The sequence below is a fragment of the Rhinolophus hipposideros genome (genome assembly GCF_964194185.1).
Source record: "Rhinolophus hipposideros genome assembly, chromosome: 15".
NCBI lineage: Eukaryota > Metazoa > Chordata > Mammalia > Chiroptera > Rhinolophidae > Rhinolophus > Rhinolophus hipposideros.
Window position 1 is genome coordinate 26,163,246 of NC_138061.1, and position 24,383 is coordinate 26,187,628.

Below are 24,383 nucleotides of genomic sequence, written 5' to 3' on the forward strand. Positions count from 1 at the left end.
CCCAGGGAGCAGGGGGAGGCAGGGCAGTTGCCCCCCCCAACCCCTAGCCTATTGGAGTGGGAGGGCACAGCACTCTGAGAGCCGGGCCGCAGAAGGAGCCTGCCCGGCCTCTGTCCTGAGTGGTTGGGCCCAGCTGGTCCTTAGCCAGGGCAGCTGGCTGACCCTGGTCCTGATGGCAGTGCCACCTGCTGGACGCCTGGAAACCGTGCCTAGTCAGTACTAGAGAGGGGTTCTGAAAGCCAAGTGTGGGAACCCAACACAGGCTTGTGTCCCCAGGCTGTCCTGTGAACAGGCCCTGCTGGCTCTGGGGAGGGGCAGACCGCCTCGTCTGGACTGGAGTACCCGGGTCGGGGTAAGGGCAGCTAGCTACCTCTTTGCCCACAGCTCGTGAAGGCCTTTGCCTCTCTGGGGTTCCACTGCGCCCCCTACCAAAGCATCCCTGCATTTGGCTGCATGTCCATTAATCCTTGACAAATCTCATCCATCTATCCGTCAGTTTCAGGGGGCCTGTGCGGGACTTACAGGGTCTTGCTTCAAGAGGGGTCTCAAGAAGCCAGGAGAAGGGCCAGAGCGCAGTGCCAAGCCCCGCTGACAAGGACGCCAGCTCCGACTGATCACCCTTTCCTCCCATTTCCCAGTCAGGTCACCCTTACCTGGCGGCCAGCCATGCTCATTGAGAAAGAAAAATACTCCCAATTGGAGAAAAAACAGATCTTAACTTGCTCAGTCCCATATCAGGAACTGTGGGAGCCAGCCTTGGTCACCATGACCCAGCTTTAACCAGCCAGTGAACCACACACACCACAGCTCTGTGGTTCTCTAACACTCATGTGGCCTGCCCTGAGCTAAGCAACCTTATCTGAGTACTCCCCTCTCTGCTTCTATGCACACTTTTCCCTAAAGAAGCACAGGAATGGCTTCTTTTTCTTTTGGTTGCCTTGCTGGCAAGCCGACACATGCTCAAAACCTAAATTTGTCAGAGATTTAGCTTTAACATCACGGTTGCAGTATCTCCAAGATTTGCACACAAACCTTAGTCCTGAGGGCCAGGCTCAGGGGCCGGAGCTGGAAGCCAGCACCCTCTTGCGGCAGGAGCAGACCAGAAGGTAACTAACACCACCTTCTTGAGATGCTGCCTTTTTCACATCTGTTATCCCATTTAATCCTCCCAGCAACTGAGAGAGGAGGGAGGGCAGGTGGCATCACATCCACTTTAAAGATAAGCAAAGTGGGTTCAGAGGTTAAGTGGTTTTTCCCAAGGAGCCCTGAGAACACAGGGTCCAAACACTAGAGTTCAAGGCTTGCTCCACTGTACTCTCTGCTGCACCGAGCAGCTGGGGAGGCTGTGCACCCACCTGCTTCCACACCAGAACTGGCTCTGGGGCTCCACGAAGCTGCAGGGGAACCCAAAGTCAAAGCCAGACAAAAGAAAAGGAAGGAGCAAAAGGCTTTATTGATAAATATGCAGATATGTCTGTACACAGGGACCTGCTGTGGGGCCATGAAACTGGCTGCAGACCCCCACCGCTTGGGTTACAGCCAGGAGATGGCCCTGTGCAGACCCCTGCCACAGCAGCCCAGCTGTCTGGCCACCTGCCTGATCTCTGCCAATTGTGCTGGGGGCAGGGAGAGGCAGAGGCCGGCCTCAGGCTCCCTGCCCTTGGGGCTCATGAGCGGTGCCCTCCCCTCCCCTCTAAGGGACTGGCAATGTACCCAGGGCAGAGTTAAGGGGTGAGGGCAGGGGAGGGAGACAGCAGCTGCTTCAGACCCTGAGCAGAAAACCGGAGTGAGCTCAGCTGGCAGTACCAGATGACCAATCTGGGCTCCAGGGGCCTCCGGGCTAGCCCTCATGGCTCGAACCTGCCACGGGAGAAGGGCAGGCTGGAGGGCTCCAGTCCTTCTTTTCTCTGACAAGGTTGGCAAGGCCTGTGTGGCAGCACTGCTTCCTGGGTGCTGGGTACTGGTGGCCCATGGTGTTCCGGGGAGGCAGGGTCCCTTCACAGCTCATCCAGCAGCCATACAGCAGGAGGTGCCCCTGAAGAAGGCAGCAGCAAGGTGGGGGGGCCTGGTGCTCCGTCCGGAGGCCTCTTAGCCCTGCAGAGGGCCCCCTGGCCTCTCTTCCCAGGGGTTCGTGGGCTCATCAGTCCTGGGGTGGCGGGGGCTGGTTGATGATGACCTGGATGACAAAATCTTTCTGGATCTTGGTTTCCTGGAGTCGCGTGCGGTCTGTGAGCAGCTTCCCGGAGAAGAACCATCGCTGCCAGGACGGCTCAATGCCCTCCTGGGTATGCAGCTGCCTCTTGAGCTGCCCCACTGTGTCGGGCAGGCTGGCGTTGAGCCTCACGTCCTTGCCTGTGGAGAGGCGCACCTTTAGTGGGAACTCGCGACGCACGCTGGGCGTGGGCTCGGGGGGCTCCAGGCTCTCCTCCTCAGTGTGCTCCAGCAGCAGGTTCACGGGTGGCGACAGGCAGTAGATAGGCAGCTGGTAGCGATTGCCCAGCTCATCATAGCATTCACAGAGTGTGCCTGTAGGAAAGACGGCCGTCAGAGTCTGCTTGGGGACGGAATGGTGCCCCCCACAAAATTCAGATGTTGAAGCCCTACCCCCCAACTTCACCGTGTTTGGAGATAGGGGCCTATGTAGGAGTAATTAAGGTTAATTAAGGGAGTAATTGAGGTCGTATGGGTAGGGCCCTGACCCGAAAGAATTAGTGTCCTTATAAGCAGACGTCACAGTGCTCGCACTCTCTCTGCTATGTGAGCAACAGCGAGCAGGCAGCCGTCTCTGAACCAGGAAGAGACTTCGTGCCAAAAACCAACTCAACTGGCGCCTTGATCTTGGGCTTCCCAGCCTCCAGAACTGTGAGAAATAAATTTCTATTGTTTAATAAGCCACCCAGTTTGTGGTATCTTGTTATGGCATCCCAAGCAGGGTAATATACCTGTCATCGCTACCCCACAGTCCCCAATCCGTCTTAGAGTCAAGTGTCTCTCAGAGAGCTGGGAGGTACAGTCAGGAAGACCTAGGCTGGCACTCTGGCTCCATCAGGTACTGGCTCGTTCAACCCTGGCATATTACTTATTTTCCATTTGTTCATTCAACAACTTCCTGAGCATATGTGCTGGGTGCTGCGGTTACAAGGATGAAGGAAAGAGCACAGGCCCTGCTCTTCATGGCTTCTGCCCTCATGGGTCTCAATGTGCTTACTTGTATTGCATATACAAATATATTCATTGTGCCTTGAGTACCTACTAAGTACTAGGACTGGACTAAGGGATGTTTTGATATCTTGTTGAATCCTAACAACCATCCTCTGAGGTAGGAATGCCCACTTTACAACTGTAAATCTTTGAGGCTTTAAATTCAACAAGCTCCTTGCTCAAGGTTACAGCAAGGAAAAGAGGCACTCTGTTAGACCTCGGTCTATGACTCCAGAGTTCCACTGCTAACCTCTACTTTATGCAGCCCCGTAGGCTGCTATGAATGTAAATGAGATAATGCAGAAGCTACTGATTCAGTGCCCAGCACATAAGCACCAGCAAAAAGTCGGTACCTCAGATGTTCTGGGATCCCAGTCCTTAGACTCCTCTCATCACACTGCTTTGAGGTTGGCTGGTGCCTTTCCATCCCCTCATTGGGCAAACATTTTAATTTGTGTCTCATTTTAATTTGCCCTCACTCCTGGTCCATGCTCATAAGACAACTTGAGTGAACAAGCAAATAGCCACATCCACCACCCATCAGCTTGGACAGCAACTCCTTCCGGCTCTCCTCCATCCTACACAGCACTGATGGCCGCCTCGCTCCAATGGGGATCAAACCCCCGCCCTGCCCACTCACCATGAGGCAGGGTGATGCTGGCTCCGTCCAGGATGGCCTGAGCCAGCTCATGGTCGTTGGCCTCAGCCGCGTAGGCGGCTGCCTTGAGGGCATCCCAGATCTCCTTGCGGCCCTCGAAGGCAGGTGCTGTGTCCCAGAACTCATCCCGCTTGCTCCGCAGCTGCCCATCAGTCATGGGATAGTCACTCTTCCACTTGAGCCGCTCCTTCTTCAGCGGCTCATTGCGTCCTGGGCAGGACAGAAGGGAGAAGCTCAGCATCTCTAAAGGCAGGGCTCTCACCCTCTCCTAAGCCCCTCCGCTCCCCATTCTGAGACCCACTGCCCGCCCTCCACCCCTTGCCAGTGGCTCCTAAGCATTTGGGTCTCTGGGCCCATCCTTGGAGTCAGGGAAGAGTCTGAAAACTGTATACGCCCAATCTGGGGATGTAAAATACTTTCATCAGCAAAGCATACACTGCCTTTCTGTTGTTGCTGCTGTTGCCTAAGTTTTAACTGTATTCTTTCTTCGATTATAAAGTAGTACATGTGGCGTGGCTGATTAGCTCAGTTGGTTAGAGCGTGGTGCTAATAACACCAAGATTACCAGTTCAATCCCCCGCATGGGCCACTGTGAGCTGCGCCCTCCTTAAAATAAATAAAGTAGTACATGTTCAGTATAAATAAAAAATCTAGAAAGAATTATAGAATTGCAGACATGTAAAAATAATAACTGCTACCATTCACAGAAGTAGCTTGTGCCAGACCGCAGGCTAGGCATTTTAGACCCATTATTCATTTGATCCTCAAAACAACCCAACAATGAGGAAGCTCAGACTTAAAGAGTTTGTTGTTTGTCTAAGGCCACACGGTACCAATCTAACGCAAGACTTTCTGACTCCAAGGGCCACCCTCTGACCACTGTCTGTACCGAGTTACCATTGTGGAAAAAAATTACTCAAGAATTCCACCATTCAGAAGTAACCACTGTTGACACCTAGACATATTTCCATCCAGTTTCCTTTTCCCCATTTTTCTCAATATAGTTGAGTTCATGTTATTAAATTTTTTATATTCTTTGTATACAAAGAATTTAAAATGATTTCATGCCAATATACAACTTTCTGTTTAGGTCACATTTATATTATTATCAATGTATATTCCCATGATTAAAATTATAAACAATTTTAATGTCTTATTATTAATATTCTACCATATAGTTACAAAGAATATTAAACAACAAAAAAACAAAATAACCAATGAACCAAAAAATCCCACAGTATCTGAAGAAGAAAGCAATTCTATTAAATGTCATTTTTTTGGTTACCTCTCCCCAAGTGGCCTCCAAGACAACTCCAGACCACAGAGAAGACTGAGGCAGGAGTACCTCTCAGAGGCTTCAGGAGGCCCAATCATCTCAAAGCTGAAGGCAAAAATGAGCCACAGGAGTAAGGTCTAAAGCACTTGGTTCCCACTCTAACTTAGACCCGAGAGATGAGAGGCTGAACTAAGGCTGGGGGCTACCACTCGGCCACCCCCACCAGCTGGGGCAGAAGAGGGGGAGTTTCTCAGAGGAAGAGAATGACATTCACTGCCTACCAACTGTGTTTCAGAATCCCATGTAAGCACTTTATTTATGCACATTATCCCATTTCACCCTTGCAATAGCCTTAGGTGGTAGGTGTTTATTATTGCTGTTTCACAGATGATGGGACAAGCAGAGATATTAAATGACTTGCCTGAGGTCACACGGTAAGTGACAGAGTGAGGTTTCTACATCAGGTCAGAATGAATCCACAAACAGCCCTCCTGTGGGGTTGCCACTACCTGTGCAGGCAGAAAACTCTCAGGCCAAACATTTATTTTAAAACGTTCCTGGGTTAGCAGGAAATGCAAATCTTCTTTGTAGGAAAGCAACTTAAACCAGGTCTCAAAAAATTCCCAAGATAAAGTTCCAAGGAAAATAAATAATAAGGTCCTAGTTTTTAAAAAAATCACAACATATAAGGAAACAAGGCAGTATGAGCCAGAACCAGCAAAACCAGCAGACAGAAAAATTGGACTCAAAGATTTCAGATATGGGCTTTATCAGACACAGGTTATGAAATATTGAGTTTAAGAAAGAAGAGAACCTTAAAAATATGAACAGGGAAAAAGATTATAAAGAAGACTAAGCAGAAATTAAAAGAACCCACAGGACTTCTAGAAATAAAAAATATACTAACTGAAATTTGGATGGTAAGAATAAGGGGGGGAAACCTGCACTACAATTATAGACAGTACTACAAAGCTACAGTGAGTGCAGTACTGGAAGGGACAGACAAATGGGCCAGTGGAGTGGAATTGGGAGCCCAGAAAACCCAGGCCCAGGCCCATAGAGAAAAACGCTTCAAATAAGAAGGAACATTGCACATGGTGTGTGTGTGTGTGCGTGTATGTGTGTGTGTAAGACAGATGTAAACTAAGAAATACATATATTGATCTCTACCCCCAGTTCCTGCTAATATTTGGTCTTTGACCCAGTTCCTGACACAGAGCTCCTAAAACTCTCGTCATCTCCTGAGTGATAGGAATGTCTGATACAGAGCTCCTAAATCCCTTGGAATTTCCTGGGTGACACAAGCGTCTTTTGTTTTAATGAGGAGACTCTTGGAGGGATCCTGGATGAGGGCTGGTCACCAGAAACACCAAGCCATGATAAATTTGGGACTTTCGGCCTTGCCTCCCATTCTCTGGAGAGGGGAGAGGGGTTGTAAATTGAGTTAATAATTGACGCTTATGTGACGAAGCCTCCACAAAAATCCCCGAAGTATGTGATTTGGAGAGCTTCCAGGTTGGTGAATACGTCCATGTGCCAGGAGGGTAGTACACTCCAAGTCCTGTGCTTGAGACGCTTCCAGACTTCACCCTATGTATCGTTTCATCTGGCTGTTCATTCGCATCCTTTAAAATATCCATTGTAATAAATCAGCAACAGTAAGTAAACTGTTCTCCTGGTTTCTGTGAGCTGCTCTAGCGAAATTATCCAATCCAAGGAGGGGGTCACGGGAACCTCTAATTTGTAGCCAAGTTGGACAGAAGTTGTGGGTAACCTGAGGACCTACTATTTGCGATTGGTGTTCAAAGTGGGAGACAGTCTTGTGGGGCCGAGCCCTTAACCTCTCAGGTTTGTGTAGTGTCAGAATTGTAGGAAACCAGTTGGTGTCCACAGAGAATTCGAGAATTGCCTAGTGTGGAAAAAACATCCACACAACTGGCCTCAGAAGTATTCTGTGTAAGCAGTAGAGGAACACGGAAGATTTTTCTTTACAATGGACTATTGATAAATGGTGTTGGTACTATAGGTTCACCAAATAGGAACACATTAAATAGAACCCCTACCTCACGCCAGCCACAGAAATCAAAACCAGATCAATCAAAGACTTAAATGTGAAAAATAGAAAGAAAGCACTGGAGAAACAGATTAGTTTTGTCCATGTATTTTTTTGGTGGAAATTTGGCCCAAAGGTGTTTCTACCTGGATCCAGGAAATAACTCTACCTCATGACTTCTGCCTTTCTCACTTTGGTCCTTAGTATGGATGACTCCCTGACACGAGCTTTGACCAGCAGGAGTCACAGCCATTGTCCTCAGGACCCTCAGAGTCCTCTGGGAATGGAGCTTCTGCCCTTCTACTCAATGACCCCAATATGGGGCCTTTTTAACTTCTTGAGCTGATCTCTATAGCTTTCCTGTCTCCTTCCTCTTTGCCAGAGGTCACTTCTTACTGGTATCCGTCTGTCTGCTGCTCCTATGGGCAGGGGTCAAGTCCAGCTAAAGGGCCACTCCTAATCTGCCGAGTTTAGAGCGCTTGTCAGCACTACTGAAATAAAGAACACCCAGTTCTAAGAAAGAGGCTTCCTAAGGAAGGAAGAGACTAGGCTTCCAGACATCTGTTGTTCCTGCTCAGATCCCTCCCTCCTTTAATGGTCACGTTTTGGTTCTTTTCCTGCCAGACAACTGAGGTTGCTGGATCGGTGGCCCCAGGACACCGGAAGTGTAACTATGTACGCGTGCATCTCGCTCTCTCTTTAAAATTAACCTGGCCACGCAGTGTCACCTTTCAAAGTCATCACCTCAGGAGGCCACGGGTACCTGAGGGATGCTTTGCTGGAACACTTCCCTCCCCTTCCCTCCACATAAACAGCAGCACACTTTCCTGTCACAGACACACTTCTCACCCACGGTTGGACACAATGTGAGTGAGCCTCTCCAAGTAGTCACAGCATCTGCAGTCACCCCGGGTACAATGGTGTAAAAATTCCTCACCCTGCACGCTGGTCCTTTCAGGGTGAAAATAGCAGAATGGGGTGGTGATGGTGGGAATGGGTAGGATTGGCGTTAAGAAAAGAGCAGCAGGAGCCCAGCTGCCTTCTCAGCCCACACTGCACCCCAGAGCCAGCAGGGGGCAGCCGCAGCACCTCTGGCCCAGCGTGCTGGCTCCCTTCATCAGTGAGTCCACTACAGCATAAACATACCCCACAAAGTTCTCCAGGCCCAAGGCAAGAGACATGCCACAACGTCTAGAGCCCTACATACTGATGCTTACAATCTTCAGCACAGATAAAAACACTGAGAAGGAAACTTTTAATCCAAAAGTAAAAGCAAATTGATGACGAATATTTTAAATTTCATTTACTTTAAAAATAAACGATGTCTCATAGTGGAATCAAAAAATTTGGGTAGCGGAAAGGGTATGAACATTTTTATATGCTGCACAAACTGGTACAAACTTTCTGGGGGGCAACTGGTATTGTACCAAAAACTTAAAAATGTACATCCCTTTGGCTCAACTACTTGGTTTCTAAGAATGCATTCTAAGAAAATAATCACAAGGGTGTGGCAAAGGTTTATCTACAAAGCTGTTTAACTTACACAGTTTAAAACAGCTGACAGCTAGACACAAATGAACTGCGCACCACTTGGAGAAAGGCTCAATAAAACCTGTGTCTGTGTCAGCCACTCTGTAATGGGGTGGAAGGATGCTGAGTGGCATGGGGAAATGTACAGAACACAGTGAATAAAGGTTACAGTACAGCAAGTGCTCTGTGGTCCAGCTTTTGTTTCTAAAAAAGTATGTAAAATCATACATATTAAAGACTAGAAGGATTTACACCAGTGTTAACTAGTTACATCTGATTGGCAGTTACCAATGATTTTGCTTATATTTTCCAAGTTTTCTACAACAAGCATTTCTTACTTTAGTAATAAGAATAATACAATGAAAGTTGCTAACAAAGAAAAGGGTACATCAAATCCTAGGGAGCAGCCACGGAACAGGTGGAAGAGTGAGGGGGACTGAGGGTGGTGATGAGCCCGAGCGCCCCAGGTCCAGCCTCTAGAATTCCAGCTGCTGGCAGCTCTGAGTGACCCTCCAGGGCCAGGACAGGCTTTGCTGGTTTCAGCAGCAGGAGCACCTAGTGGCTTCTACTTACGTCTCCATCTGTCCTAGATAAGTTTCAGGTCAAAGACAAGAGTAATAGAAGTGGTCCTTATCCTTAATGAAGTTGACAAAAGAGATTTTTTTTTAAAAAAACAAAAAGAAGATCAGTAGTCAAGGTACACACATGTACAGGGACGTACAAAACACCCATGAAAATCATGGGTTTCTGTGATTGGGCAGGGCAGGGAACAGCCAAGACATCTGTGACTGAGAAGAATGTATGTTTCTGAGAACAGAGGCAAAAGCTGGGATCTCCTGGAGTGCTGGTGAAAAAGGCAGGTTGCCAGGGCCCACCTCAGACTCACTGAACCAGAGCTGCAGGCCTGGCGGGGATGTAGTGATTCTAACCAAAGAAGCCCCCTTGTAAATACAGCAAAACACAAGTGGAAAGGGCAGGCTCGTTCATTCAACAGGTCACCTCCAAAGTTGCTGCTGAGAGCAGATTTGGAGAGTAAAGAAGGAAGAGAGTAAGAGGGCAAGTTGTCTGGGTTGGGGGAGGATAATGACGGTGGACGCTGTGGTTTGGCCCGGGTAATGAATGGTGTCTGGCCATACCACCCACAAGGGAGGGCACTGAAAGAAGAGTGGGAGAGAAAATACTACAGGTCCTTTCCAACTTGCCTAGAGCTGGTGTGCATCTATGAGCGTGTGTGTGTGTGTGTGTGTGTGTGTGTGTGTGTGTACACATGTACTCCCAACACCTGATTCATCCTGTTTCATTCAGAATGACTACACAAAAGAGGGGATTCTCAAGAACCCACAAAGGACAACAGGCCCTGGCTGCTTCCCTCTGCATATCCCAGGACCTCACAGCATGCCTAGCCCAGTACGGGTTTTTAGCAAGTTGTCTGCTGAGTTGAAAATGGAACTGACAAACGCACTGTGAACGGGGTGGAAAGCATGGTGCAGGAATTACAACTGCGAGCAGAAGTGGGCAGGCAGGAGGAAAGTCTGCATGAAGGAGAACTCAGGTAGTCCCTTTACATCTTGGTCTCAGACCCCAGGAGATCCTTATTGTGGCTTCAGGGACTGGCACAATTGATCCAGTGGGATGTGACACCAAACCTGAGACCAGCCGAGGGAGCCAGAGATTTCCCAGGACAGTCGGTGCACCCAAGCCAGGAGACGGCCCTATTTGTACCTGCAGCAATCCCCAAGCTCTGTTTCTACACTCGGTTACCAAGGTCCATCCCCAGGCCCCTACTTCAGGGATGAGGCCAACAGTGTCCTCCCCAGAAGTACTGGTTCTGTGACAAGTCTGGGCTTGCTCTGACTGGCTGAGAGATGAGGCTCCAGGCAGAAGGCAGGGACAAGGGCCTGCCCTGCCTGTCCCAACAGCGTAGGCTGCATGGGCCCTCTGGCTAAGACGCAGACTCGAATCATTCCCCTACCCTCCCACCTGGGATACAGGGGGCTGGAAAGAGTGGCTGTAGGGTGGTACCTGATGGAGGGGAGAGAGGTCGGGAAGAACAGCAAGCCCCAGAAGGAGGATTAGCGCTGCTGGAAAGGGTGCAGCCAGGGGAAGCAGGGCCCCGGTAATCCCTTTAGGAAGCGTGGTATTTATAGTTAGACTCAGCCCAGAATGACCCTCAGAGCCTGGGGCAACCTTTGAAGGGAAAGTGCCGACCCAGCTCGGCTCAGCTGGGGCCTCTCCAGGTGGCCTCTTTGTAGTAGTACATGGGCTTTTCTTCCCCATTCATTCCCTCCAGTCCAGCTCCAGAGTTGGGGGGAGGGAGAAGGGTGGAGCCAGTTGCTAAGTGACAAGCCAGGCTTCTTAAACTGCATCCCCTCATGGGGCATGTGTGGTCCCAGGTGGTCCTCCGCGGGTTGAAGGACTCAACTCAAGGTTCCTCTGGGAGCCCTGTACTCAACTCTGTGACGATACCCAGCTCAGGGCAACTGCAATTCTGTGTAATGATCTTGTTTGTCCCCCTGAGGCTGGGACCACCCCCATGCATCATTTGGATCTGCGGACAGACCCAGGGTTTGGAATGCAGCAGCACGCAAGAACTGTTTGTCAAATGAATGAAGTGAACAGGCAGTGTAGGAAAAGTGGGAAGACATGGAGAGGGGAGAGGCGAGATCTGACGTGGCGGCCGACCAGCTGGAACTGCCTGGTCGGAATCCCTGTAAGGAAGAGGGAGAAAGAAAGGGGGGGGTGGAGGTGGGAGTCCAGGAGGGACAACACCAGCCCCCAAAGAGTACAGTGAAGAACTAGCAGAGGATGAGGGGCTGGATGTCAGAAACCACACCCAGTGAGGTCCTGGAACCTTCGTGGCAAATAGAGACGAAAGTGCAGCCAAGAGAAATAAACCCAAGAGGCCCCCTGCTTGGGCAGTTGTGGATGTGGACAAGAGAGCACACAGAACTGCAAAGACAGTGTGTGCTTTCACTGCGCTTGCCCACGACGCACACATTTACTAAGGTGGGGCTAACGGGTAGCAGGGACTTCATCTGCTCTCTGCTCTGTGCCTCTGGCCCCGGGCCGCAGCCGTGTGCAGCCAGGCAGGGTGGAAGATGGCATGCTAGGCTGGGCACTGACCAACTATCTCCTGACCCAAGCTGACTTTTACCTAGCTGCCCCGGCCCATTTCCTGCGGGAAAATGGGCCTGTCTGATCATGACTGCAAACAGGGTACAGCCCACATCCTCAGGGGCTAGTCTGGGAGCTAACCTGCCATACAACCAACGGCTCCTTCCTGAGGCTGGCTGGGAGAGGCCATTGCCCTTCGTGGGTAGAGTGAAAATATCAGGTGTTTGGGAAATTCCTGTACTTTTCCTTGTTTTAAGTTCATATGAATTAAAAAAATATATGTAGCGGGCCAGCCCGGTGGCTCAGGCTGTTAGCGCTCCATGCTCCTAACTCCGAAGGCTGCCGGTTCGATTCCCACATGGGTCAGCGGGCTCTCAACCACAAGGTTGCCAGGTCAATTCCTCGACTCTCGCAAGGGATGGTGGGCAGCGTCCCCTGCAACTAAGATTGAACACGGCACCTTGAGCTGAGCTGCCACTGAGCTCCTAGATGACTTGGTTGGAGCCCGTCCTCTCAACAACAAGGTTGCCGGTTCGACTCCCGCAAGGGATGGTGGGCTGCGCCCCCTGCAACTAGCAACGGCAACTGGACCTGGCACTGAGCTGCACCCTCCACAACTAAGACTGAAAGGACAACAACTTGACTTGGAAAAAAGTCCTGGAAGTACACACTGTTCCCCAATAAAGTCCTATTCCCCTGCCCCAATAAAAAAAAAAATGTGAGAGCTGTATACCTTATTGTGCTATTATTAGTCCCATTTAAAATATATATATATATGTAGCCCGTTCCTTTCTTATAATGAATAGATCACCATCTTCATCATGTACTGATGTATTTGTTCCCAGGTGCAACTAAGTCCTGGCTTAAATAGGAACAGTTCCAGTGTTACAAGCTCTAGAGGGAACTTTGATTACATGTGGTTTCCAGCAACCTAGATCACAGATAATTATGAGTTAAAGAGACGTTAGGGCGGCCTCTCTCTCCAATATGGCTACCCAGTTATAAATAGGCTTCAGAGATGGATTGGGGGTGGGTTGCTTAGGCTACTGGCCACCTGTGTGAGCGGGGGTGAGTGAGAGTGCACGCAGGCAGACGACCTAACTGTTCTAACACCTCGTGTTCCCATCTGTAAGGAGGAAGTAACTCCTACTTCATGGATGGCTGTGAGGGTTACAGAGACCACTCTGCCCAGTACTTAAAAGATAGTTAGTATTGTAATTAGTAATCAAGCCAAGTCAATAATGCTTACCATTATGCAATTAAAAGAATGAAAGGTTATTGTCTTTTTTTCCCCATAGAGTTGCTGTAATTTTGGAAAGGTTGAAAACTCCAGCTGTGGAGGACTCTTGGTCCCTCCCTCACAGTGTAGGATGACGCAGGGGTTAAACGAGGTTAAGCTGGACAGGGACAAAGAATGGGCTTGATGTATGCCCGCTTCCCTGCGTGGCTGCACAGCACAGGGTCAGCACTTTTCCTGGGGCAGAAGAGGGAGGATGGCGGTTCATAAATAAAACAGGAACTCCCCAGAGGTTGCTAGAAAGGTCTCTGGTATCTGGCCAGCTCCCCTCGCTACCTCAGGACTCCAGGGAGGAGAAACAGGTCATCACTGCCGCTGTGCTTTCCACAGCCCTGCTGTCAAGAAGGCTTCCTGCAGGGAAGATCCAGGCCAGCCCCTGCCCGGCAGCCAGGTGCCTGGAGGCCGAATGGCAGGGCCTGACTTCTGACACCCCGGACTCTGTCCCACTGGGTGTCAACTGCCACACTGTTTTATTCAGACGTGTGCCACCACATCAGGGTAGGTGTCCCAGAGTCCAGCACAATCCTAAAGCTGGGAGTGACATTAAAGTCATTCGCCCTCGCCCCTTCATTTTACAGACAAGGAAACTGAGGCTCTGAGAGGAGGTGTGACCTGTCTCAAACCCCACAGCTCTTTGCCTGTGTGTGTGTGTGTGTGTGTGTGTGTGTGTGTGTGTGTGTTGTGGGGTGGGAGGTAAATTCCATCTATCAAACAACTCCATTGCCGGTGCCAAATACGCCAATGGGAAAAGCAGTAAGCAGATCACGCATCAGGAGCAAGAGTGGAGAAGTTAGGAGTCTGCCTGACCTTCCAGTTCCCACTAGGGAAGAAAGGAACCTAGGAGCTGGGCCCTCCCAGGACACTTGGGCCTGACTGTGTGCCCAGGTCTCCTGTGGGCTTGACAGAAACACAGATGTGAGGCACTAGCCTGAGACTCTAATTGCACATGGCTGGTTTGGGGCTCAGTGATGGAGACCAACCTTCCACCCCTGGTGACACTCCTGCCGGAGGCACTTCAGCCTCTGTGAGCACTTAGGGGGATGAGGCCCTTACTGTGCCCTGAGGAAGCCTCTTCTGTTATTGGCTGGATCAAATGGTTAGAACGTTAATAGTCTTACAGTCTCCCTTCACTGAGCACTAACTATGTAGCAGGTAGTAGACCAGAGGCAGACAGACCTGGGTTTGAACATTAGCTCTATCATAAATCAGCTAAGTGACCTTGGATAAATGCCTTAAGCTTTCTAGTCTCCTGGGAAGCAGGTAGTAGAAATAACCCACTTCTTACCAGGTTTCCCCGAAAATAAGACCTAGCCAGACAATCAGCTCTAATGCATCTTTTGGAGCAAAAATTAACATAAGACCCAGTACTATAGTAAAATAAGACCAGGTCTTATATTAATTTTTGCTCCAAAAGACGCATTAGAGCTGATTGTCCAGCTAGGTCTTATTTTGGGGGAAACACGGTAGGTAGGTTGGGAGGATTGAAGCTATCTACATATATGAGTACATTAAATTAACTAATAGAATCAAAAAGATTATGCAGAGGTGTCAAAAAAATGTATCCACATGACGTGTATTCATCTTTTGTTAGTGATGTATATTGAGTATTGTAATAGCTTTTTCCTTTCTTACAATGTGTTTACATTTTGGGGGCACCTCTGTCTATAATAAACCAACTGACCTAACGCCCAGGTGCGGTCTCCCTAGCACAGAGTCTCACCTGGCTCCGGCTTCCTGAGTCTGAGAGAGAGAGCGGGACCCCAGCACCATACTTGCTACAGAGTGGGCACTCACTACCGTCATTGAAATTGTTTTTGCCATTGTTACATTAACATTGTCATTGTGACCTGGTATCCGCTGCCTCTGCTTTCTGGAATAACACAGAACAAGTCACGGCCTCTTTCACAGGGTTGACATTTTGCTCTTTTCTAGACTGAAGATCCCTATTCCCTCCTACTATTTCATCCCATTCACTCTCCTCCCAACTAACCTAACTCACCGAACAGCCCAGGTGAGTTCTGCACAGCATGAAGCCCCACCAGGCTCTTGCTTCCTCAATCTGAGCACCAACCCCTCTGCCTCCATAGCAAACATAACAGCAAGTTTACCCAGAACTGTTGGGGCTGGAGCTTGAAGAGACCCCATAACGTTTCCCCTGGTTGTGGCTCCACATTCTCTGTCTTGGTGTTCATTCCACACCCCAGCAGCTGGCCCTCAGTTACTGTCTTTCAGGTGTGTGTCTGAAGGGGGGTGAACTTGGAGTCAGAAGACCTGTGACCCCTGCTGTGTGACCCAGGGCATGGCACTTAACTCTCCAAGCACATCTGCCAACCGCAAATGCCACTCTTCTTTGCCCCTTACAGAGCAGTTGAAATTCTCCAGGGGTTTCTATGAAAAGCGTCTTGGTCAGATGCAAAGTGCACACAGATGCCTGACACCCCATCTTTTTAAGGCTCACCCACAGCTCAGGACCCACAACATTTGGTTTGTGGCTCAACAGAGAACTCCTCATTTGAGCACGTTCACTGTCCTCCAAAGCCAGGCTCTGGCCTTGCAGGCAGCTGTGCCTGACTCACTCCTTCCCCTTCCTCCTTACAGCCCATGAATCACAGCCCTGTCAGGCCAGCGGCCCCGCTGGTTTCCTTCCCAAGCATTGCCTGGTCCCCATCCGTCAGGGTATAGGACACAGCCCTTTTCCCGCGGGGCCCATATGTACCTCTCCCCTGACCCTGTGGGCCACGAGCATCCTACACCAGCCTGACTCAACGGAGGCTGCACTGTCCCTGCGACCTGACTGTCAACTCCTGGAGGGCGGGCTCTCAGAAGGCAATACAGTGTGTTATATGGGAAACATGGTTGCTGGGGCCCACCCAAGGCATTGTGACTTAATTGTTCTGGGGCATGGCCTGAGCAGTAGAGGGGTCTGAAGGCTGTCGGGATGAGTCTAACATGTGGCCAGGGCTGACATGCACTGATCTGGAACTAGGCTGCTCAGTCTGGCTGGCTGCCTCGACTGTTTAATTAGACCTCTGAGAGGGCTTGGCAGGGGGTTGTTCAGGGAGAACCCCAGGCCTGCCTGAGGCTGGCCATCTGGACAGTCCTTTCAAGGCTCTCAGCCAGGCTGGTCATAAGGCAAGAAGCAGATAGCTCCCTGTGCCTGGGGAAACCCAGCTGCACTGTCCGAAGGATACAGGGCTAAACCCCTTCCTTGCAGAAAGGAAAGAAAGGAGCCAAGCCAAGAGGCCAAGAATAGGGGCTTTCGAGTCAGATAGCCCTGGACTAAGCTACCTTATCCTACTTACTAGTAAGGAGGGCCCTTCCCCTCCGGACACTACTCAGTCTGAGGCCTGATCTCTTGTGCCCCTATGGCCAGCACCCAGACACCCTCTTCTGTAGGGACACAAAGGACTTTTCGTCCAGGGCTGAGCCACAGACTTATGGAAAACGCTCAGTTTGAAGGCAAGGGTGATGGTGGGAGAACGGAGCGAGGAATGTCCTGTTTCCTAGGAAAACCCCTTACCTCTTCGGCAGCTGCTCTGGGCAAGAAGAAGGGAAAAACCTGACTCATCAGTGCTGTGTGATTCATAGGCCGACAAAACTTACTTGCCAGACTGGCAGGGAGGAAAGCTTGTTGCTCCCACCACAGCTGGGGACCGTGGGCAGGTAAAGCCCATCCCTCCATCCCTGCCTCCCACCAGCAGCCAGCCACACCTTCCCGAGGCTGGTCCAGTAACTTACTAGGGAGGAGTGGGAGGGGGACAGAACTCACAAAGTTTGAAACAGAGAGGTACCTTTGGAATCAGACAGGACCTGGGTTTTCAACTCCACCCCTCACAGGTGTAACCCAGGCAGCTGAGCCTCAGGACCTAAAGTTTCCATGTCCATAAAATGGGAGCAATGATACCATCTGGAAGGACTATTGTAAGGATTAAACAAGATACATTACTGTATGTAATCACCTAATACTATGTGAGGCACAAAGTAGGAGTTTAAAAATGGTAGTGATTATTACTAGTTGTATAAGTACTAGAATTAGTATTATACTCATGAAGAGGTGTTTTTTACATCATTTCAATTAATCCTTACAACAACCCTGCATGGCAGGCAAGTACTATTACTCCCATTTTACAGATGAGGACAGTGAGGTTCAGGGACCCTGGGGCAGTGGCAGAAATCCACTGAGTGGTTTCACATCCTTTCACTCCCAGCGCAGTGCTTGTCCCAGCTTCTGCCCTGCATGCCATCTCCCCAGGGCAGTGAAAAGAATTCCCTGGCTGGGGCTGGGGATGGGGCGAAAAAGGAGGTGACACCCCTCTCTGCCGCCATACACACACACACCGCTGACAGGCACAGAACCAGCTCTGCCTCCAGCCCAGGAGGGAAGGCCCAGCTGGCAACACTACTGACCAGCCTGGAGTGCGGTATAACATTGTTGCCAGTCCTGCCTGGCCTCCCACACAGCCTGGCTTGACTAACCCACCTGATGCCTCCGGAAATTCACTCACTGCTGCCCATGTGTATGTGTGGGCCTCCGTGCCAGGCTGTAACCTCCTTAAGGCAGCACCTGGTCTCGTTAGTATTGGCATCTGAATGACTGGCCCCTAGCCTGGAGCCAGATAAGTAGTACAGTTGGGCTGCCAAAAGCCTCAGATTCCAGACCTGAGATAGAACCCTGGCTCTACCACTTGCATGATTTGGGCATGTTATTTATCCTATGAGAATCTCAGTTTCCTCATCTGGAAAATGGGGATAATAGTCACTACCTTACAGGGCTCCAATGAGAACTTTATGGCAGAAACATGACATTAACAATCATGGCTAACATTTATTAAGTTCTTATCATATGGCATTGTTCTAAGTCCTTTATATATATATATCAAATCACCCAATCCAAAAGTCACATGGCTTGGTGGTGGCCTGGCTCTGAAACCTCCCCCCACCCCCACCCCCACCCCTCACCGCCCCAAGATACCATCTCTCCTGCATGTCAAGTGCCTGGTGGGTCATAAATGCTCAATACATGGGAGCTAGTCTAGCAGAAGCTCAGGAAGCATTTCTAAGACAAATCAATGAATGAGCCTCTTTTGGTCTAATTTCATGTCCATCTACAAGCATTTATTACTGAGTCCTATTCTGTGTACAGCCTTGCTGAGTTATCTGAAGTTCTTGTGAAATATAAAGTATAAAAAGAAAAACAAATTTTAAAAAGCAAGGCCTCCTCACCCTTCTACAGGAGGTTAACAGGATCCAGATTGCTGGAGCAAGAGGCAGTGATCCCAGCCCTGGAAGTTCTATGCCCCTCCCCCTCCCTCAGAGAAGGTTCCAGATGTCAGGCGCCAGCCCCTTAGAAGAAGGGGCGGAAGTAACCAAATGTGCTGGCTGTGCATGGCCCTCTGGGGTGCTGCTGGGGGTGGCTGTGTGAAAGGGCCTCGGGCTGCCCAGGCACCTCATCCCGAGCTGTTTATTTTGGAAATGCCTGAGGTGGCGATGGGGAGGGCAGCGCCTGAGCAGCCTCTAGGGCTTGGCCCTGGCATCTGTATGGAGGGAGGAAAGGCAGGGCCCCCTCGTCCTCCCACATAGCACATCCCCACCCTCCAGCTAGGCCACAAGGGCAGGCCCCCAAACTAAACAAACAGAGGGTCTCCAGCTCCCAGGGAGGAGCTCTTTCCTAAGCAGCAAGACCCTTGTTTCAAAGAAAATAGTGAATGGTTTTCAGAGAAGCTCACTTAGCATGTGAGGCGGGTGAAGTGGGTTTGCTGTGGGTGGAGAAGGGGCAAAGCCCACATGCCCGTCCCTCCGAGACCTCCCTGACGCCTTCCCGACAGCCCCAAGAAACCCCAGGCTCTGGAGGCACAGCGAGCTTCAGCTTCCACGCGCACTGCCCACCTGGGCCCCAGCGACACGCACCCTTCACCTCCAGTCAGCCCCCAACTCAGCTGTGAAGGTCAGCTATCTCAGGCCCAGGACCGGCTGGTTCAGCTCCCGTGACCTGGAGCAGGTCATGTCCCTGAAGCCACTCCTCTGGGCCCCCATCTGTAACACCAGGAGGTTGGACTAACAATTCAGGACCCCTTCCAGCTCTCAGACTCAATTCAAATGCATCCCGAGGAAAGATCTGCATGGAGCTCATGAGGGGCACAAAGACAGCTACGGCAAGATCTTTGCTCTCCAAGCACTCACCACCCCTGCACAAAACTGCACGGCAAACCACACGTGTGACAACACACACACAGACACACACGCCACGAGATTCTGTACAGAGAATGCTGTGAGACCCCGAGGATAGGCTGTCAAAAATTAATGGGGATCCTGTTAAAGTGGAAAGCTCTCAGTCTCTCACACAGTCACGTGCCAGTGCCCAGACGAGCATGGCCAGTCCCCGGCCAGATGAGCTCCTGTCATCATCTGGCCGGATCACCTGAATTCCACAAATGACACACGGAAATCCTTTTTGGTTTTGTGATATGTTATATTCATGCTCACTATTTCGAAAATACTTGAATGCATAATTTACGAAACCCTTTTAATGTGTTACTCTGTGGCACATTTTAAAAGAAATAAATGCACAATAAATAAATGATACATACAAATTTTGTTCAAAGAAACACCCCCACACACTGCTGCATGCTAAAGCACAGGGAGGCAGAGCAACACGTACCTCAGATATTGTGGTTTTGGTCTACACCACAGCAACAAGACGAATACCACAATAAAGTGAGTCACACACAGGTTTTGGTTGCCCAGTGCACATAAAAGTCACATTTACACTATACTGTAGTCTGTTCAGTATGCAATAGCAATGTCTGAAAAACAGTGTACACACTTTAATTTAACAATACTTTATTGCTAAAAATGCTAACTATCATTTGAGCCTGTTGGGAAAATGGCGCCAATAGACATGCCTTGCTCAATGCAGGGTTGCCATAAACCTTCCATTTGTAAAAAACACCGTACCTAAGAAGTGCGATAAAATGAGGTATGTCTGCCTGTACTGGGAACCCACACCCTGACTGACCAGGCCTTGTTTATGCATCTGCCAAAGGGGTGGGTGGGAGCTGGGCTGGATTCCCTCTACATCTCCTCTGTCTCCTCTGTCTACAGTTGCTGCTTCCAGCTCTGACCCTGGGACACAGACTCTGGAAATAAGCGGGCTCCTGCAGGCTGGGAGGGCAAGCTGGGAGCAAGCCTGACCCTCATCCCCACACACAGTGGTGACCTGTCCCACTCTGGCCTCTGCTGCTGCTAGAGGAAGAGGCAGCTTCCAAGCTCTGGGACTCAGGTTCCCTGTGGGAAAATGGTGGTGACAGAGGAGATGGAACATCCCTGAAGGAGCCAGATGAAAGAGAACCAAATACATGCAGAGCCTCCGGGCTGTCTCAGGTCGTTAGTCCCTCCCCACCCCTCCTCTCTCTCTTCTGCCCCTGACACTGACAAGCCTGGCCTGGGAGTAGCCTTGCTGGCCACCCCACTCCTAAGGTAACCCAGTTCTTCATGGTCAAATGACAGCTGCAGGTGGCTGGGGCCAGGGAGCCCTAAGGCAGAAGAGGGTGATGAGTACTGGCTCCCAGGGTGCTAAGGCCCAGACACGGGGGTAATGGCCCAGATTCATGTCAACTCAATTCCTGAGCACCCACTGTGTTCAAGATCCTGCCAGGCACTCAAGGGGCCTGAGAAAATGAGGATGACATTCTAATCACCTTAAGTGAGTCTCAAGGTTTAAAGAGCACCTCCTCAGAGGCCTTTCCTCCCAACCTAAGTAAAGTGGCTCCCCCATTCCCCATCCTGGCCCCTTTCCTTCTCTTTAGTGTCTATGCCAATTCTGCCAAGGTTTGACGACTCATTTTTCTGTCTGTAGAATGTCAGTTGTTGAAAGGCAGGACCCTGGTCTCTGCTTCACAGCAGCATCTGGCGCCTTACACAGAGAAAGTTCTCAGTACTAGTTCAATGAATGCATGAATGAATGAATGAATATAACACCAGATAAGCAGGAAGTGGCATAAAAGAGATTCAGAAGGCTATGGGGAAACGAAGGAGGGAATGAGCACATCTGTGAGGCCTCATGGAGGAAGTATAACATTGTGAGTTGGGCCTTGCAGGAGGGTGAGGGAGAAGGAGGCGTCCGGGGGGGAAGGTAACTACAGAAGCAGCGAAGGCTTGCCCCGCAAGGCCCCGGCCCACAGGCCTCCTACTAAACACAGGTCTTCACTCTTCATTGACAAAGTCAGGAATACATAAATATTTGAACATGAGTCTGCAATGTCATTTCTAAATCAAATTCTAGCTGTGGCACCCACAAGAGTGCCCCATTTCCTCTTTTCTAGTTTCCTCCACCTAGGCTGACTGGCTCCGATTCGAAACATCTGTGCCACTGGGGAACCAAAGGGCAACTCCCAACCTTGTCATGGCAAAGACCTTTGATTACCTGCTCCCCTCCCCCAGGTCTCAAAAGAATTTCTCTCCAATGATATTTAGACTATAATTTCTAATATGGAAATGCTAAGACATCTCTGTCAATTAAAACTTCTGATCAGCATATGGAAACTAGTGGTTCACACAGAGCTGATAGAATGCCAGCCCAGAAAAGATGAGACTATAATTTTTAATATGGAAATGCTAAGACATATCTGTCAATTACAGCTGATCAGCATATGGAAACCAGTGGTTCACAGTGAGCTGACAGAATGCCAGCCCAGAAAAGATGTTCTGGTCAACACGGAAGGTATGGATGTCTCTGGGACTCAGTTTCTTGGAGGCCAGGAGATGGGGCAGAAACAGAGGAGCTGAGCGATATGGCCAGAGGGAGGAAGAAGGAGCCGAAAAACCCAGAGGCCCCCAATCTCAGCTCCAGGTAAGAGTTCACCACTGCCCATATAATCCTCATCTTCAAGGGAAGAGGAGCCTGGGGCACAAAGGCGGGGAGTGGTGGGAGGCAGCTGAAATTCTGGCCAATCAAAGGCTTCCACACAGGGCTTTAGATGCTGATTTGGTACAACATGGGGGTTGTGGGGAGCAAGGAGGACTTTGAGCTTGACACCATTTCTGTTGTGGGCAGAGGTCTGTGAATGGAGTCAGTGTCAGGGGTCAGATAGTGGCCCTCGGAGGCTGTGTGCTTCCCAAGAAAACAGGCAGCTCCAAAGGAGCCCCCAAGTTAATGAAGACAGTGTTGGTATCTGCAAGGAAAAAAATCTTGCAGGCCCAATACATAGCAGTCTTTCCACTGCACGGATATGGTGATGGGACTTTTACTTTCTAAGATAAATATTTGTATGTGTATTGATTTTTTTTTTTAAATAAGGACTCCATGTATGTGTTTCTTAAGCTTTTGTTTAAATGTGGTTTGGTAGAAAACTTTATGAGCCTTATAGGGGAAGGCAATAAAAGCTCGTCAAGAGGAGGCTGAAACAGCTCATCTGGGAAGTTGGGTGTCTTCTACCCACAGGCACCTCTAAGGAAAGACCATTTCTAATTGTCCTGGATCCAGTGAAGCTCCCATTTAAGCCACTTTGTATGAGTTGTACCGGAAACAAGTTACAAGGGCAGGGCCGGGCTTTACTTATCTCAGGAGTCCCAGGACTCAGACCAGTGCCTGGCACACAGTAAGTGCTCAATAAAGACTAAGAAAAGGAAGCAAGGAGAGGACCACATGGGGGCTTTGCTGCGAGCTCAGGTCTCTGGGGAAGAGGTGAGGGTGAGAATGGGAAAGGGGGCCACGGAGAGGGCTCCCCAAGGGCAGAGAACAGCTGACTTCCTAGTCAGCCGTCCTGAGGTCTTTGCCTCAGGGGAAAGCTGCAGGTGCTCAGTCTGCAGGGTTTCCAGGGTAGAAGGCTGCAGGGCCTGCTATGTCTGGGCAGCTAGGTCATGGCCCACATCACCTGCCTTCCCTGAGACCAGTCTGATAAGGCCTTAAGATCTGTGTCCAGCAAGAGCTGAGTGAGACTTGGGAGGAGGCTGCTCGGGGTAGGGCAGACAAGTCAGGCCTCAGCGCCTCAGGCGTGTTCCGCGGGGAGGTCCAGCAGTGCAGCCTCCTCACTCCTGCAGCACGGGAGAACGGCAGGTTCCCTTGGTGCCGAAACCCGGGAAAAGCAAGGCCCGGGGAGGGTCCCTTGCAGACAGCATGCAGCTGGTAGCTGTCTGTTGTGCTAGGAGGAGACCACCTGTTCTGCCCCAAGCCTCCTCCCCTCTGTGGTCCAAACACAGGTCCTAGCAGTAGGAAGGAGTGGGAAGGAAGAGATGGTAAACCTGGGGTACCAGAAGGTATCTGTTTTCAGCACAGCCACCAAAGGGACAGAGAGGGAGGGAGCCCTGTGGGCTTGGCTCTTGGCTGCTGGAAAAGGGATCCTCTCTGTTTCAACTCAGCTGGAGGTCAAGAACTGCTGAGGCTGGCAGCTCTGTGCCAGGATGCTATTTGCTTGCGAGTGAGCATCTCGTCGCCATGGAGACCCAGGGAAGCACCAGGCAGGAGCCAGCCACAAGGCCAGGAGCAGAGCCCTTCCAGCTCTAGCACTTGCCTTGACCTTTCCAGCCAGGAAAACAGAAGCAAAGCACTGCCGCCTTCCCTGGACCTAACCATGGCCCATGTGGACCAGAAAGATGCACAAGACCCCGTCCCGCCTCAGATGGGCCCAACTCATGCCAGCAAGCAAGAACACAAATCAGAAAGTGATGAAGGCTATATAAGAGGCATGAACAAGTACCAATGGGGTTTTAAACAAGATAAAGTGCTCACCAGGTTGATGGGGAACATAAAGGGAAAAAGACTCATGAAGGCCTTTGGGAGGAAGAGGGCATTAAACAGCAAATAAGCAAGCACACATCTCTCCCTCCTACCCCCACCCCCAACACCACCACCTTGGACAACTCATAGAACAAGAGCACTTTGGTTCAGATGCTCCCTCCAAGCTGGCCACTTTTTGCAACCCAGTCAGTCCCCTGCCACCTGCTCCCCAACTGTCCACCTTTCTAACGCACACAGTATCGCACTTGGCTACCCCGTCCCCCCCCCCCCCATGTATCATAATGCCCCTGCTGGCCTTGGCCCCCAGCTCTGGGGCCCCACCCCCATCCCACCCAGCTCAGTTTTTCTGTTCAGATCCCATTTGGAGACTACCTTGTGGTGGCAAATTCTCACTACAATGCCATCACATTCCTTACCTGGGGACCTGGAAACCACACAGCAGCCTACACTAGGCGGAGCAATTGTCTGCAGCAATTTGCAAGGTCCCCAGTCACTGGGCAGTTTCTCAGAGCATGAGGA

At 50.4% G+C, this 24,383-nt stretch overlaps 1 protein-coding gene across 3 annotated transcripts in view; it reads right to left on the reverse strand.

Annotated features, from left to right (window-relative positions):
* Positions 1–1,430: 1,430 nt before the first annotated feature.
* Positions 1,431–24,383, reverse strand: part of UBTD1 (ubiquitin domain containing 1) — a 52,874-nt gene continuing 29,921 nt past the window's right edge. For 2 of the 3 annotated variants that reach the window (XM_081073505.1, XM_081073504.1), the window contains 2 exons: positions 3,842–4,069; positions 1,431–2,526 (listed from right to left, as the gene is read on the reverse strand). In XM_081073505.1, the coding sequence (XP_080929631.1) occupies positions 2,141–2,526; positions 3,842–4,069 (614 nt within the window). In that variant the 3' untranslated portion in view covers positions 1,431–2,140. Of the gene's footprint in view, positions 2,527–3,841; positions 4,070–5,556; positions 5,645–24,383 lie in introns of all 3 variants that reach the window. The other variant, XM_081073506.1, reaches the window with a different exon arrangement.